Source organism: Pongo abelii, chromosome 12, assembly GCF_028885655.2.
Source record: "Pongo abelii isolate AG06213 chromosome 12, NHGRI_mPonAbe1-v2.0_pri, whole genome shotgun sequence".
Taxonomy (NCBI): Eukaryota; Metazoa; Chordata; class Mammalia; order Primates; family Hominidae; genus Pongo; species Pongo abelii.
In genome coordinates, this window is record NC_071997.2 from 58868328 (window position 1) to 58885165 (window position 16838).

The 16838-nt window shown below is 37.4% G+C and overlaps 1 protein-coding gene across 14 annotated transcripts in view; it reads right to left on the reverse strand.

Annotated features, from left to right (window-relative positions):
* Nucleotides 1-16838, reverse strand: part of ALMS1 (ALMS1 centrosome and basal body associated protein) — a 229282-nt gene that overhangs the window by 121967 nt on the left and 90477 nt on the right. For all 14 annotated transcript variants that reach the window (XR_008522357.2, XR_008522360.1, XR_008522358.1 and 11 more), the window contains one exon: nt 13651-15509. Coding sequence is in view for 11 of the 14 variants with exons in the window: in XM_009237176.4 (XP_009235451.3) it covers nt 13651-15509 (1859 nt within the window). In the remaining 3 variants the exon portion in view is untranslated. The remainder of the gene's footprint in view (nt 1-13650; nt 15510-16838) is intronic.

A 16838-nucleotide genomic window follows, 5' to 3' on the forward strand; every position in this document is an offset into this window, starting at 1 on the left:
AGACAGTGTGGCAATTCCTCAAGGATCAAGAACTAGAAATACCATTTGACCCAGCAATCCCATTTCTGGGTATATATCCCAAGGATTATAAATCATTCTACTATAAAGACACATGCACACATATGTTTACTGCAGCATTATTCACCATACCAAAGACTTGGAACCAACCCAAATCCCCATCAATATTAGACTGGATAAAGAAAATGTGGCACATATATACCATGGAATACTATGCAGCCATAAAAAAGAATGAGTTCATGTCCTTTGGAGAGACATGGATGAAGCTGGAAACCATCATTTTCAGCAAACTAACACAGGAATAGAAAACCAAACACTGCATGTTCTTACTCATAAGTGGGAGTTCAGAATATATGGGCACAGGGAGGGGAACATCACACACTGGGGCCTGTTGTGAGGTGGGAGGCAAGGGGAGAGATAACATTAGGAGAAATACGTAATGTAGATGACGAGTTGATGGGTGCAGCAAACCACCATGGCACATGTATACCTATGTAACAAACGTGCACATTCAGCACATGTATTCCAAAACTTAAAGTATAAAAAAAAGTACATGAATGTTCATAACAGCTTTATTAGTAATAAGCATTGGAAACAATGTCCTTCAACAGGTGAATGGATAAACATACTGTATAAATTCCATATCATGGAATACTGACCAATACAAAGAAATTAACTACTGATACACACCAGTTGAATGGATCTCCAGGTCAGTATGCTGAGTAAGAAGAACACATCTCAAAGTTTACATGTTATATTCCATCTATATAACATGTTGGATTCCATCTATATAACTTCTCAAAATGACAAAATTATACAGTAGAAAAACAGATCACTGGCTTTCGGGGGTTAAAGAACGCTGGCTTGAGGGAACGGGGTGTGACTAGAAAAGGGAAGGCACAAGGGAGTTCCTTCACAGTGACAGAGCACTTCTGCATCTTGATTATGATGGTGGTTACATGAAGCTATACATGTGTTTAAATTTTACAGAATTATATATATATCCATTAGAATAACTGAGTGCATGCAAAAACTTGTGAAATCTGATTAGCGTCTGTAGTCCAGTTGACTGTATTGTGCCAATATCAATTTACTGGTTTTGATAATGCATTAGAGTTATGTAAGGACATTACCAATGGGGAAGTTGACTGGGGACCTCCCTTGGCTATTTTTGTAACCTCTTGTGAGTTACATATTTTTCTTGTGACTCTATATGTATTTTCAAATAACAAGTTAAAAAGAAAAAAGGTAGCAATTGATCATAACTCACTGAATAAAATAAGAAAGATTCTGTACAGATATAAATAAACAAGTAAGTTTGCTGATGAATGTTTACATAACTTAAATGTAACTTTCTATAAAACACTTAATTACAAAAGGGAAAGTAGTATCTTGTTTGGGGTATTAAGGTGCCTAAGAGCTTTCATGCCTACTGTGGGATGAAAAGGTACCTAACAGCCACAACCTTATTGAGTTTTAAAATGATAAAGGCACCTAACAGCCACAACCTTATTGAGTTTTAAAGTGATAAGGTACCTAACAGCCACAACTTTATTGAGTTTTAAAGTGATAAAGGTACCTAACAGCCACAACTTTATTGAGTTTTAAAGTGATAAAGGTACCTAACAGCCACAACCTTATTGAGTAAAGGTACCTAACAGTCACAACCTTATTGAGTTTTAAAGTGATAACTGTCAACAACAGGACAAATTAAAATTGCATGATACTTCACAAGATGCAATGAGTAGAATTCAATGTTACTTCTTTGATTTTCCTACTTCAGATAACTAACCTGAATGTAATCATGAGGAAACATCAGAGAAACCAAATTGAGGGACATTCCACAAGATAACTGGATTGTAATCTTCAGAGGTGTCAACATCATGAAAGTTAAGAAAAGACTAAAGAATTGTTCCAGACTAAAAGAAATGGAAGATACATGATAACTAAATGCAATATATGATTCTGAACTGCTTCCTTTTGTTATAAAAGACATTACTGGGAGAACTGGAGAAATCTAAATAATGTCTGTAATGCACTAGTATGAATTTCCTAATTCTCATGGCTTTATTGTGGTCATATAGGAGAATGTGCTTTTATAGGAAATGAGAATATATTACACAAAAGTGATTGTGCAGCAGGTCAACAACTTATTCCCAAATAACTAAGGAGAAAGAGAAGTTCCTTGTGCCATATTTACCTTTTCTATAACTTTGTGATTGTTCCCCTCCCCACAAAATACTCCAAAGAAGATCTAAAGGAGAAACAGAAAATACACAAACATAACTGGAGATGTATGCTGTTTTCAAATGCTGATTAAACAAGCAGATAAAAATTCAGTAAAGATCACAATTTCAACAATACAGTTGATCAACTGGACCAATGTAATTCACTACATCAGTAGAAAAAAGGAGAAAACATGTATGATCATATCCATAGAGCAGGAAAAACATTTGAAAAATTAAATACCCATTCATGATAAAACTCACTTAGAAAACATCCTCAAGCCAATAAAAGGCACCCATTAAAAATCTACAGGTAATATTAAACTTAATGACGAAACACTAACTCTACTCTCCTACCCTCCAAGAATAGGGAACAGGGCAAGATGTCTGCTTTTACTACTTGTTGTGGTATCATATTCAATGTTCTAGCCAGTGCATTAGGCAAGAAAAAGAAATAAAAGGCATGAGAACTGCAAAGGAATGAGTAAAACTGCTCTGTTCCCTGGTGAAATGATTATGTATGAAGAATAGACTTTATACCTGAGGATCCCAGTAAATTTAAACAAGAAACTCTTGAAATCTTAGAGGAGTTACTGAACATAAAACAGAGAACAAATAGATATATTTCAACCACTGGAACTTTTGCCTTGTATAAATTCTCTACAGCACGCATTACCCTAAAACATCCCACAGTAGGCAGGAAAGCTCTGACCCAAAGAATAATAAATTAAAATTAAAATTAACTTGTTGGGACCTACAAATTGACATGACAACAGTATTTCTACATATAAGCAACGAACAATGAGAAAACTTAAATTTTAAAATGCCATATACCATAGTATATTAACTACTTAGGAATATATTTAGTAGAAGATGTGTAAAATCTACACAATGAAAATTACAATACGTTACTGGGAGACATTAAAGATGACTTAAATAAGTGGGGAAGAAAAACCTCACCATGTTCATGCATAGGAAGACTGAAAATTCAAATGTCAATCTACAAAATTGATCTACAGATTCCGTACAATCCCCCAAAAAAAAATCCCAGTATGCTTATTCTAAAATTTGTATGAAAATGCAAAGGACTTGAAATAGCAAAAATAATTTTGAAAACAAAAACAAGGTTGGAGGACATAACCTGACTTCAAGACTTACTATAAAGCTACAGTAATCAAGACATTGTGGTACTGGTGTAAAGATAAATAAAAAGAACAAAGAAACAGAGTAGAAACTCTAAAACTTACACATATAAGGCCAACTAATTTTGACCAAGGTTCCAACTAAATTCAATAAGGAAATAATCATTTTTGAAAAGTGGTGCTAGAATATTCCTAGGGAAGAAAATGATCCTCAACTGCATAACTTACACCACAAATGAAAATTTGGAAATAGATCACAGACTCGATCACAAAGTTAAGACCATAGCATTTCCACATGAAAATACAGGAGAAAACTTTTACAACACTTGATTAGGCAACATTTTCTTAATCAAGACACAAAAAAGTACTACTGATTAAAAAAAAATTACCAAAGTGGATTTCATCAAAATTAAAGATTTCTGTTCCCCAAAGACACCATTAAGAAAATGAAAATCACACCACAGACTATGAGAAAATATTCACCATACAGAGAGGATTTGTATCTGGAATATATTATAAAAATTCCTATAATACTGAGACAAATAATCCAATGGACAAAAGTGAACAGATACTTCATAAATAAAATCATGCAAATGGGCAAGAGACACAGAAAAGATGCTCAGCATCATTAGTCATCATGGAAATACAAATTAAAATTACAATACTATACTGTTTCATACTCACATTTAGAATGAGTGAAATTAAAAATAACTGTTAATACCCAGTGTTGGCAAGGATGTGGAATAACTGAAACTCACATATGCAGTTAATGGAACAAAAAACAGTACAAGTGGTTCCAGTTCCAGGTTAGCATATCTAATCCTAGATGAGATGAGCTATAAAACCTAGATAGACTACATGGAGCAGCTATTGGAAGACTCTGGAAAATAACAGAAGCAGGCAGATTGAAGATCATAAAATATGAAATATCATCAAAATGGTAATGAGTTTGCCATCATTTTTGTTTCCTCTGTCATTCCTTGGCCTGAACTCAATATAGCCTGAAACCTAAAAGTGGATATTAGCATAGACAGAAAGACTTCATAGCGAAGCCTTCTAGTTCAGGCTTCAGGAATGAAAGAAGGGTCTCCCAATACTCTATATAGAGTGTGGAATCCCCTTTTTCCTTATCTCTGTATATTAGTCATAGCATCCCAGTAATCTCATGGTGGCAATGGTACAAGCAGTAACAGAGGCTGGCAGGAGCCTAAAGTTCTGAGGAAGGGAAACCTTCAACTTACACCAAAGGAAATGTGGGCTCAAGAGTGACCACACCTGGTTGGTTTTTTATCCTTCTGTCCTGTGCCACTTGGCCCTGACACAAGGTAGTCACAGAAAGTACATAGAAAAGGGATAAAAGTACCTAGAAAAGGGCCACTAGGCACACACATGGAGGACAGATGTGAACAGCACTGCAAAATCTTTGAAAACTGAATGGACTTGGAACAACAACCTACAGAAGGCTGGCTGGAATTTTTAACCTGAAACTAGTTGGGTCATTGTCTGCTAAAACAAAAACATCAACATTCTCTATAGCATTTAAACAAGACTTGTCATTTCATAACACATCATTATGAAATACAATCTAAAATTATTCATCATATTTAGAACCAGAAAAAATCTCAGCTCAAATGGTGTCTTAGTCTGTTTGCACTGCTATGAAGGAATACTTGAGGCTGGGTAATTTACCAAGTAAAAAGGTTTATTTGGCTCACAGTTCTGCAGGCTGTGTAAGAAGCATGGGACCAGCATCTGCTTCTGGTGAGGAACTCAGGAAGCTTCCAATCACAGCAGAAGTGGAAGGGGAGAGCCCACATCACACGGGAAGAGGAAAGAAGTGGAAGGTGGGGAGGAGGGGAGTCGTTCTTTTTTAAACAACCAGCTCTTGGATGAACTATGAGCCAGAACTCACTCATTACCACAGGGAGGTCACTGAGCCATTCATGAGGGATCTGTCCCCATAACCCAAACATCTCTCTTTAGGTCCCACCTCTAATAATGGGGATCAAATTTCAATATGAGATTTTGAAGAGACAAATATCAAAACTAAATCACATGGGAACAGACACCAAGGCTAGGATAAAAGAGATATGAGAATTCCCTGACAAAAACTATAAAACAGCAGAAATAAATGAAAACTGGATATTTACACACAGAAGAATGAAGCTAGACCTCTATCTTTCGCCATATACAAAAATCAAATCAAAATGGATTAAAAACTTCAACCTAAGACCTCAAACCATGAAACTACTACAGAAAAACATCAGGGAAAATCTTTAGGATATTGGTCTGGGCAAAAATTTCTTGAGCAATACCCCACAAGCACAGGTAACCAAAGCGAAAATGGACAAATGGGATCACATCAAATTAAAAAGCTTCTTTACAGCAAAGGGTACAATCAATAAAGTGAAGAGACAACCTACAGAATGGGAGAGAATATCTGCAAACTACCCATCTCACAAGGGATTAATAACCAGAATATATAAAAAGCTCAAACAATTCCATAGGAAAAAAATCTAATAATCCAATCAAAACACTAAAACTAAAAACTACAATGAGGTATCATCTCACCCCAGTTAAAATGGCTTATATCGAAAAGACAGGCAATAACAAATGCTGGCGAAGACGTGGAGAAAAGGGAACCCTTGTATACTATTGCTTGGAATGTAAATTAGTGCAATCGCTAAGGAGAATAGTTTGGAGGTTCCTTAAAAAAACTAAAAACTGAGCTACAATATGATCCAGCAATCCCACTGCTGAGTATATACCCAAAAGAAAGGAAATCAGTATATGGAAGACTGATTTTGTTACTCAAGAGCAATCTACAGTTTCAATGTAATCCCATGTTTGTTGCAGCACTGTTTGTGGTAAGCTAAGATTTGGAAGAAGCCTATGTGTCCATCAATAGATGGGTAAGAAATGTGGTACATATACACAGTGGAGTACTATTCAGACACAGAAAATGATGAGATCCAGTCATTTACAACAATATGGATGGAACTAGAGATCATTACATTAAATGGAATAAACCAGGCATAAAAAGACAAACACCGCATGTTCTTACTTATTTGTGGGATCTAAAAATCCAAACAATTGAACTCATGGACATAGAGAGTAGAAGGATGGTTACCAGAGGCTGAGAAGGGTAGTGAGGGGTTTGGGGAGAGATGGGGATGGTTAACGGGCACACACACAAAAAAAATAGAAAGAATGAATAAGACCTACTATATAACACAAAAGGGTGACTATAGTCAATAATAACTGTACATTTTAAAATAACTTAGAGAGTGTAATTGGATTGTTTGCAACTCAATGGATAAATGCTTGAAAGGATGGATACCCCATTCTTCACAATGTGCTTATTTCACACTGCATGCCTGTATCAAACATTTCATGTACCCCATAAACATATACACCTACTATGTACCAACGAAAATTAAAAAGAAAAAAAAAAGACATTTCTACAGCCACCTCAATCTTTAGCAATCACCACCCAGAGCAGTTAGCAGCCACCAACATCAAGGTAAGACTGCCACCTGCAAAAAGTAACTCACTGAAGGTTCAAATAATTGTTAGCATTTTTAAACAATAAAGAATTTTTAAATTAAGGTATGTACTTTTTTTAGACATAATGCTATCATACACATAATAGAGTACAGTACAGTGTAAACGTAACTTGTATATGCACTGGGAAACCAAAAAATTCATGTGACCGGCTTTATTGCAGTGGTCTGGAACTGAACCTGCAACATATCTGAGGTATGCCTGTAAACCTATAGGCTTAAAAAAACTCAGCAAACCCCAAACAAGATGTACCAAACAAATCTATACTTAGAAAAAGAAGACATTACATTAAAAAGACACGTGCACACACTTGTACAGCAGCACAATTTGCAACTGCAAAGACATAAAAACCTAAGTGTCCATCAACCAATGAGTAGATAAAGAAAATGTGGTATATATATACCACGGAATACTATTCAGCCATAAAAAGGAATGAAATAATGTCTTTTGCAGTAACTTGGACAGAACTGGAGGCCATTATTCTAAGTGAAGTAACTCATAAAAACCTAAGTGCCCATCAACCAATGACAATTTTTAAATTAAGGTAGGTACTTTTTTTTAGACATAATGCTATTATACACTTAATAGAGTACAGTATAGTGTAAACATAACTTGTACATGCACTGGGAAACCAAAAAATTCATGTGACCAGCTTTATTGCAGTGGTCTGGAACTGAACCTGCAATATATCTGAGGTATGCCTGTAAACCTATGGGCTTAAAAAAACTACATATTGGGTACAGTGTGCATACTACTCAGGTGATGGGTGTACTAAAATCTCAGAAATCACCACTAAAGAACTTATCCATGTAACCAAAACAACCTGTACCCCAAAAACTATTGAAATGAAAATTTAAAAATTAAAAAAAAGAAGAAACCCATATCTAGAAGCATAATCAATGTGCTGGAAAACAATTAAAATAATCAGAGAAAAATAACACATTGTTCTTACATAGAGAACAATGACTCAAATGACTATGAATTTTTTGTCAGAAACCATGGAATCCAGAAGGAAGGCGCATATTTTTTAAGTACTGAAAGAAAAGTACTGCCAACCCAAACACATGATCCATTTAAAAATCAATTAATTGGACTTAATCAAAAGGAAACACCTTTGCTCTTTGAAAGACTTTGTTAAGAGGATAAGAAGACAAGTCGCATACTGTGAAGAGATATTTGCAAATAACATATCCAGAAAAGACTCGTATCCAGAATATATTAAGAACTCTCAAAACTCACCAATAAGAAAGCAAACAATCCTATTTAAAAAGCACTTCACCAAAGAGGACAGTAAATAAGCTCTTGAAACGGTGTTCATAATAATTAGCCATTAAGGAAGGACATGCAAATTAAAACTATGTTGAGATACCACTGTAGAACTATAAAAATGGCTAAAATATATTGACAATTTACGCATTGGTGAGGATGTGGAGTAACTAGAATGCTCACCCATTGCTAGCAGGAATGCAAAATGATACAGACGCTCTGAAAAACTAGTATTAGTTTAGCTCTGAATAATTCTTACAAAGTTAAATACACACCTATACCATATAACTCAGGTTAAATATACACCTATACCATATAACTCTTCCTTAGTATTTACTGTAGAGAAACAAAAACCTGTCTATAAATGTTTACAGCAGTTCTAATTTTAATGGTCCCAAACTAGAAACAACTCAAATATCCTTCAGTGAGTGAATGGACAAACAAACTGAGTTACAATAAAATATTATTGCTTTTAATAAAGCAATAAAAAAGCACTACTGATCCACACAAGATGGATGAGTCAATGCATTTTGCAAAGTAAAAAAATCAGACCCAAAAGGCTGTTACATATTTTATGATTCCATTTGTGTGACACTCTAGAAAGGCAAAACTCTAGGAAGAAAACAGACCAGGGACTGCCAGCAGTGAGGGATCGGGGAAAGACTGTCTCCAAAGGAACAGCATGGGGGAATTTGGGGATTGATGGAACTGCTCATATGAAACTGTAGCAATGGATAGAATTGTAAAGCACAGAAAGTGAAGTTTGTAAGTACAGAAATTTTTAAAGGTGAACCAGGATATGAGGCAAAGATGGAATGCAGAATGTGACTAATGAATCTAACTATATTATAAATGAATCACGTACTCATACTGAAGAATATGGGGAAGGGAGATGCTGACTTAAGAAACTTTAGCAAACAGCATTTTTGTCTAGATATTTTAATGACAAATTCGAAACTGCAGATAAACGCTGTACTCTACATGCAGAATTTGTTTTTCATGTGGGTATGGGCTATTAATTCTGAAACTACTTTATTTATATACTAGGGTAAATACATTACAGATAATGAGAGCCAGTTTTATCGCTATTAGAGACAGAAGTTACAAATAAAGAAAGGGGAAAGGCTAGAATCAACCCTGTGGATCTGTACTGGAGTCAGAGGTATCAATATGGACACATGATTTAAAACACACACACATGTTAAAAGATACAGATATGAGTATACACATAAATTTACAAATCTACCTATATTTCTTAGCTTTATTCACTGAGAAAGGCTAGACACAGCAACATCCCACCAGCAATGAGCATGCCAGGTACTTACATCTTGCTTTCTAAATACTATACTCCTTCCTCCCTTCAAAAACAAGAGGGTTTTTTGGCTGGGCATGGTGGCTCACATCTGTAATCCCAGCATTTTGGGAGGCCGAGGTGGGCAGATCACCTGAGGTCAGGAGTTCAAGATCAGCCTGGTCAACATGGTGAAACCCTGTCTCTACTAAAAATATAGAAAATTAGCTGGGCTTGGTGGTGCAGACCTGTAATCCCAGCTACTCTGGAGGTTGAGGCAGGTGAATTGCTTGAACCCGGGAGATGGAGGTTGCAGTGAGCCAAGATCACGCCACTGCACTCCAGCCTGGGTGACAGAGCAAGACTCCGCCTCAAAAAGAAAGAAAACAACAACTACAAAAAAAAAAAAGAGGGTTTTTTAATGAAACAGTTGATTTCAGCTCTGGGGCAGGGTATAGGAGCCAACCTAAAAGTGCTCTAAATAGCTAAAAAGAGAACTTGAGCAACAAAATAGTAATTGTAGCATTGGATTATAATCCAAATAATGAACACTCATGAGTCTACAGTAATGTAAATAAATAACCTAGGGCGGAATAAATGAGGGAAGAACAATTCTCCTTACAGAAGAATTCCAATTAACAAATGTAGAAGAGATGAAAGACATAAAAAAATTAAAACACCAGAGTAATAACTGCTACAGCCAAGATCCACTCATGAATGCTAAAATTAGTAGTCAACGTTTAAGCAGAAACAGTTTATTTGTATAGTCTAACAAAATCTCCCTCAAATGTTTAGTATCTCCAAAGGAAAAACAGTAACTTTACAGTGGAGAATCCTAGCAGATACCACTTTAGCCAAGTGACCAAGGTTAACAACACCAGTTAATGTATATCAACATAATGTGCTCTCTGTTGTGACATGTTGAGAATGCATAACCCTAATCTAACCTTGAACCATCAAACAATGCTAAATTGAAGAAGCTTCTTCAAAATAACTGATTAGCACTCTTCAAAGCGTCAAGGTCATGAAAGACAAAAAAAGACTGGGAAAGTGTCATAGATTGGAGGAGTCTAAGACATGACAACTAAAATGCAAGATGGAATCCTGGGTTGGATCTGAAACAAAAAAGGTTCATTTGTGGAAAAACCTGGTGAAATCAATGTTAGACTACATTGTTTTATACCAATAATAATTTATTTTGATAAATATTTTATGGTTATGATGTTATGGTAAGATGTTAACATAAATGGAAGCTTCAGTACAGGTTACATGGACAACCTCTAAGATATCCCCTAATGACATCTACCTCCTGGTATTCAGGACCTTGTGGAATTCCCAACCCTTGGGTGAGAGCTTTAGACAGTGACTCATTTCTACTGAAGAGAATGTGGCAGAGGTGACGAGATGACACATCCAAGGGTAGGTTACAAAAAGACTGTGGCTTTTGTTTTGGGCACCCTCTCTTGCCCTCTCACTGCCTCACTAAGGGAAGCTTAGGTGTCATATTATGAGTGCCTTATAGAATCAAAAAGCCCATGTCTCTGGCCAAAGCCATGGCCATGTGAGTGAGGCTGGAAGCACATCCTCTCAGGCAAGCCCTGTGATGAGACCACATTTGCAGCCAATACCTTGTTTGCAACCTTGTGAGACAACCTAAGCCAGAAGTACCCAAATAAGCTACATTTAGATTTCTGACCTACATAAATTTTCAGATGTTTTATTAAGTTGCTACATTTCAGGGTAACATGATACACAGCAACAGATAATACAGAAACTCTCTGTGCTATTTCTGTAACTCCTCTGTAAGTCTAAAATTATCTCAAAATGAAAAAGTTTGAATATATTTTATACACATATACTTTATAAATATTTTATACATATATACTTTATAAATTTTTTTGAGGCGGAGTCTCACTTTGTTGCCAGGCTGGAGTGTGGTGGTGCAATCTCGGCTCACTGCAGCCTCCGTCTCCCAGGTTCAAGCGATTCTCCTGCCTCAGCCTCCTGAGTAGCTGGGATTACAGGCACGCGCCACTATGCCCAGCTAATTTTGTATTTTTAGTAGAGATGGGGTTTCTCCATGTTGATCATGCTGGTCTCAAATTCTCAACCTCAGGTGATCCACCCACCTTGGCCTCCCAAAGTGCTGGGATTACAGGGGTGAGCCACTGCACCCAGCCTTTTATAAATATTTTATAAGGTATTATATATATATTTACTTATATATATGTTTTATGCATCTCTGTGTGTGTGTGTGTGTGTGTGTGTGTGTGTGTGTAGTTTGAATTATTTATGGACTGTGGAGTTCGATAAACCTAGGTTCAAATGGCACCTCCAATGCTCAATGGCCATGTGATCTTGGGCAAAATATTTTCTCTAAGTCTCAGGTTTTTTAAATCCACAACTGAGGTAATAATATCTATTTGTGATTATTACACTAAGTATAATATAAGCATCCACTACAAATGTACACCCTGAACAAATGGCATTATTGTTAGTTCATATATATAATCATCTATTACTTTCTTCTCATTCATAGCTTTATCTGATTTTTAAGGTATTCAGTGCAATACCTTAGCATTTAACCTTTGAAGAGTTTAAAAATTGTATATGAAATTGTCACTGTTTTAATTTCTAAACTTTTTTTTTTTTTTTTTTTTAAGTATCAATACTGACCAGCCTTGCCAACATGGCAAAACCTCATCTCTACTAAAAATACAAAAATTAGCCAGGCATGGTGGTGCACGCCTGTGGTCCCAGGTATTCAGGTGGCTGAGGCGGGAGGGGAACCCAGGGGGCGGAGGTTTCAGTGAACCAAGATCACATCACTGTATTCTGGCCTGGGTGACAGAGCGAGACTCTGTCTCAAAGAAAAAAATTTTTAAAGGTATCATTACTGATCTCTACAGCATTCTACTATTTTTAACACTGAAATCAGAGATTGACCTTGTTTTTTTGCCCCAATCTATTATCTCAATCCCTAACTTTTAGAGCTATAAGGGACTTTTCAGCATTCCAACCCTTTCCTTCTACATATGAGTGCCAAGGATATTAAATCAGTTGTCCAGGATCGTGGTTGGAAGTGTTGGAATTAGGGTTCAAATTCTAGGACAGAGTACTGTGTAGGGGAACAAATCCTTACTTTGATTAAACAGAATGCATTTGAATGCTCTTTCTCTTGCCTACAAACAACATCTTTTGGCACAAGTAACAGTCAGCATGTTTCCCAGTAGGAAAATAGAGATCTCATCGCCTGCTTCATAGGATCATGATGAGAACTAAGTAAGATAGCATATCTAAGTTCCTTATTGCCATGACTACTACCACATGTAGATTATGAATAAACATTTCTCTCTTCCTCCTTTCCAAGCCTAGTGCTCTCCACTGTGGTACGATGCCTCTTCAACTATAAGGTAAAATACTAAACATACAGGTAGCTCTGCTTCACCATATTGTAAGAGGCTCATTAAAGTAAAACTGAATTAATGGCAAAGTGCTAAAATTGGGCTGAATAATATAAATCTAACAGACTTATCCCTGAATTGAGTTTCCTTTCCTACAATACTTTATGAGGTGGGGCATCATATCAGGGAGCACATTATGTTGACAGATGTTTTACTGGTGATGCAAATCTTCATCATTTGACTAAACGTATCTGCCAGGATTTTCCACTGTAAAGCCACTTTCTTTGTAAATACTAAATATTTGAGGGAAGTCATGAAATGGAACCAGAGAGCTGGAGAAGAGAGAGAGAGAGGGAGAGCGGAAGAGAGAGAGTGACCAAGCACCCACGTACGTGTGTGCAACCTCCGAAGGAGATCTTCAGCATATGTCCAACACAGTAAATAAATTAGTAATTGTATCATTGGATGATCAAAGATTCTTTTCAAGGTCATTCAATTTTTTAAAACACTTGATGTCAAGTCTTGCCAAAAGCCCTCTGAAAGTATAAATGCATTACTGTTATATGTTCTCTCTTACTTAACACATTTATTCCTTGAAAGACTTCTAGTAATTAGCCAGACACAACCTCCACTCAGAGAAATCACACGGCCTTTCCCCCAAGAACCGATATCTACTTAAGTATTTGAAACCCTTTATCACAAAGTCCATCCAGCTTGCTTGTTATCACAATGAGACTCACCGATCTGCAGATATTGGGGTCCCCTCTGGATTGGATTGTCCTTCGAAATCTGAAATGTTCACTTGTGTTTGCCTTGAGGTTACTATCTGGCTATTCTGAGAAGGTCTGGTTTTCAAGTCCTGAGTAATAGTGTTACTGTCTGGAAGAGAAGGCTGTACGACTTGGAAATCCAGTGAAGATTTAGGTCCTAGAAAACCTAAAGATTCTTGATCCTGTGCTACAGGTTTACTGGTCAATAATTTGGAGGTTGGTTCCAGTGATCTCGAAGATACAGTATGTAAGTCAAAGTTAAACTCACTATTCATCCTCGCTTTAGAAGCAGCATCCAATGAATGGAATCTTTTATCTAAAGTTCCACTATCCAACTTGGAAGAAGTCTTGGGACAAAGAGTTATACGAACACAAGAAAGTGCTTTTCTATTTGAAGGAGGAGTAGATGCAGATGTTGCTAATGTACAGTGATTTGGGGCTGACTGGGAGACCACAGTATTGAACTTGGCTTCAACATTTATATTAGAAATGTGTGATTTAGGCTTATGTTGATTATTCTTTTCCACTACACAATCCTGACCGTGAGGAAGGGGAAAATGGTGTTTATTCATTTGGTCATCTACACCTGGTGCTTTGCTTTGGCATTGTTCAAGCGAAATGGGAGAAGGAAGGTCTGAAGCTATAGAATCCTGACCTTGAGGAAGGGGAGAATGGTTTTCTCTCATTTGATGATCTACATATGGGGCTTTGCACTGTTCAAAGAGTTCTCGTTGTTCAAGAAAAATGCAAGAAGGAAGGTCTGGAGCTACATAATCCTGATGTTGAGGAGAGGGAGAATGGTGTTTCCTCACATGGTCATCTACATGTGGGGCTTTGCTTTGTTCAAAGAGCTCTCGTTGTTCAAGAAAAATGCAAGAAGGAAGATCTGGAGTTATAGTTACATTCTTCTCTTTTACTCCTAGTCTGGAACTCGATCTGCCTACTCCTAGGGTGGAACTTGGTCTGCCCATGCTAATAAGGGTATGGTTATCAGAAATTTGAATTTCCTTGAAATTGCTACAATTTGCACTGGTACTGGGCTCAGAATGACTGCCTGTAAAATCTGATCTTTCTAAGGGTTTTTCTTCCTGAAAAGAATGCTCAAAATCAACAGGTAATTTTTGGCTTTGCCTTCTACCTTCTGCTAAAATAGTCACTTCTTTATCTGGTGAATTACTATGCATTTTAAATGATGAAGGGGAAGAGGTTTTCTGTTTAAGATCTCTAGGAGGATTTTGTTCTTCAGTGAAATGAGAATTAAATACCCCCACAGATGCTCCAGTACACTGGCTACCTTCAGTAACACCAACCTTAACAACAGAGGAATTGGAAATGCATTTAGAATGTCGGTGAGATGAAAAAGTGATGGAGGTAGTAAACTTTTTCATGGGTTCTGGGGATGGCATTTGTGATGAAGAATGAAAATCCACTTCTTTAGGTGGCACAAAAGCAGGTTCTACTAATTCTGACAGCCAAGGGTCCATCTTTTCATGGAATGGCATTCGAAGACCTTTGCTGATTTTGAATTCATCAGGTATAAAGTTTTGAAATGGGGAATGACTTTTTAACTGCAAGGAATTCCAAACTTTGAAATGGGAGTTGTTCTGGTCTAAGGATGCAGAAAGGTTGACGTGCTTGCATGATGATGGGCTCTGCCGTCCTCTGGTCATTTCTGAGGGTTCAGCAGATCTGAAAGCACAAGGGTGGCTATCTAGTTGTGGATGTTCAGAAGTTAGAGTCCGGAAACATCCTTTTTCATGGCTCTCAATAATAATGTGACTACATACAGCTTCTGGCTTGCATCCCATTCCCCGTGGACTCTGTAAACCCTAGAAGATACAAACAAACAGGTTCTTATTTGAAGTAGTCCAAGTAGTTATATACAAATCAGTTTTATACAAATCAGTTTTATACCCACACTAAGATTAGACCATGAAGGTCATGTCATTCTTTTATAATATAACAGGACAAAGAGCACAGCAAGAAAAAAGACAGTTAACTACAGAACAAAATGGCTCACAATGATTAAGACCACTCAGAGAGTTCTTCTAAAAAATTCCCACTAAAGTAAACAGCAAAGATTACTATTGTCCACCAGTAAGTATTCTCACCTTTCTTTTAATAATAGAAATCCCTCACTCAAATTTTTGCTGGCCACATAGCCACCAAGTGGGAGACATTTCCTGTTTCTTCTGCAGCTAGTTGTAACCAGTTTACTAGGTTGAGGCCAATGTGATATGAATGAAGGCATCAAGTACAACTTCTGCTTCCTGTCCTTAAAATCAAGTTCTTGACCTGCATGTTCCCCCAGTATCACCACCACTATCATCACCATTTTTCTCGCCTGCTGAAAACGGTAATGCATGGAACAACCTTGGAAGTCATGTGTAAGACAGCTTAGTTGTCCTGCCAGCTTGGATCCCTGGATGACATCAAGGAACAGAGCTCACTTTCCTAACATGAACAAAGACGTGAAAAAATAAAATTCTATCTTATTTGAGCCACTCTATGTTTGACTATTACAGAAGCTTGACCGACATCCTAATATTTTACCCCTAAGAATGGGGGGGAAAAAAACGAGACCTTGTTTCCTGGCGCATAGGATCAGTACTCAAAGCTACCATAAATATAACATTTCTTTGAGGTTTCTGTGTTTTACCTATAAAGTCATTATAACTTGGCATTCTATTTGATGATATAGCAACATCTGATTTCAGATAAAAATATTTTAAATTATGTTGCATCTCCCCAGATGATGGAGTAGATATATTTTTGATGGCAGCAGCATCCCATCTGGAGTGGCTGCTGCAATGATGCCAGCTGCAGTGGGGAAGGAGCAGCTAGGGCTGCTTGCTCTACTGAGCTGGTGGGAGCCAGGAACAGGCAGAAGCCCCACTCCCTTCTGAGTTGGAGGGGCAGGAACCCCACCCTCCTGGGCACAGCTGCAGCTGCCCAGTCACAGCTGTGGACCCAGGCACCACTGCACTCTCGGGGATCTGGGAACTCCCCCTGCCCCTGCAGGCTCAGAAGTGCCTGTTCCCACTGCCAGGCCTCTCCCCACTCCTGGTTCCCACTCCAATTACAGAGCAAAGTTGAGGCCAAGCCCAGGCACTGTCGTGACCCAGCCAGGTGTGCACACACTTGGGACAGCACTGACA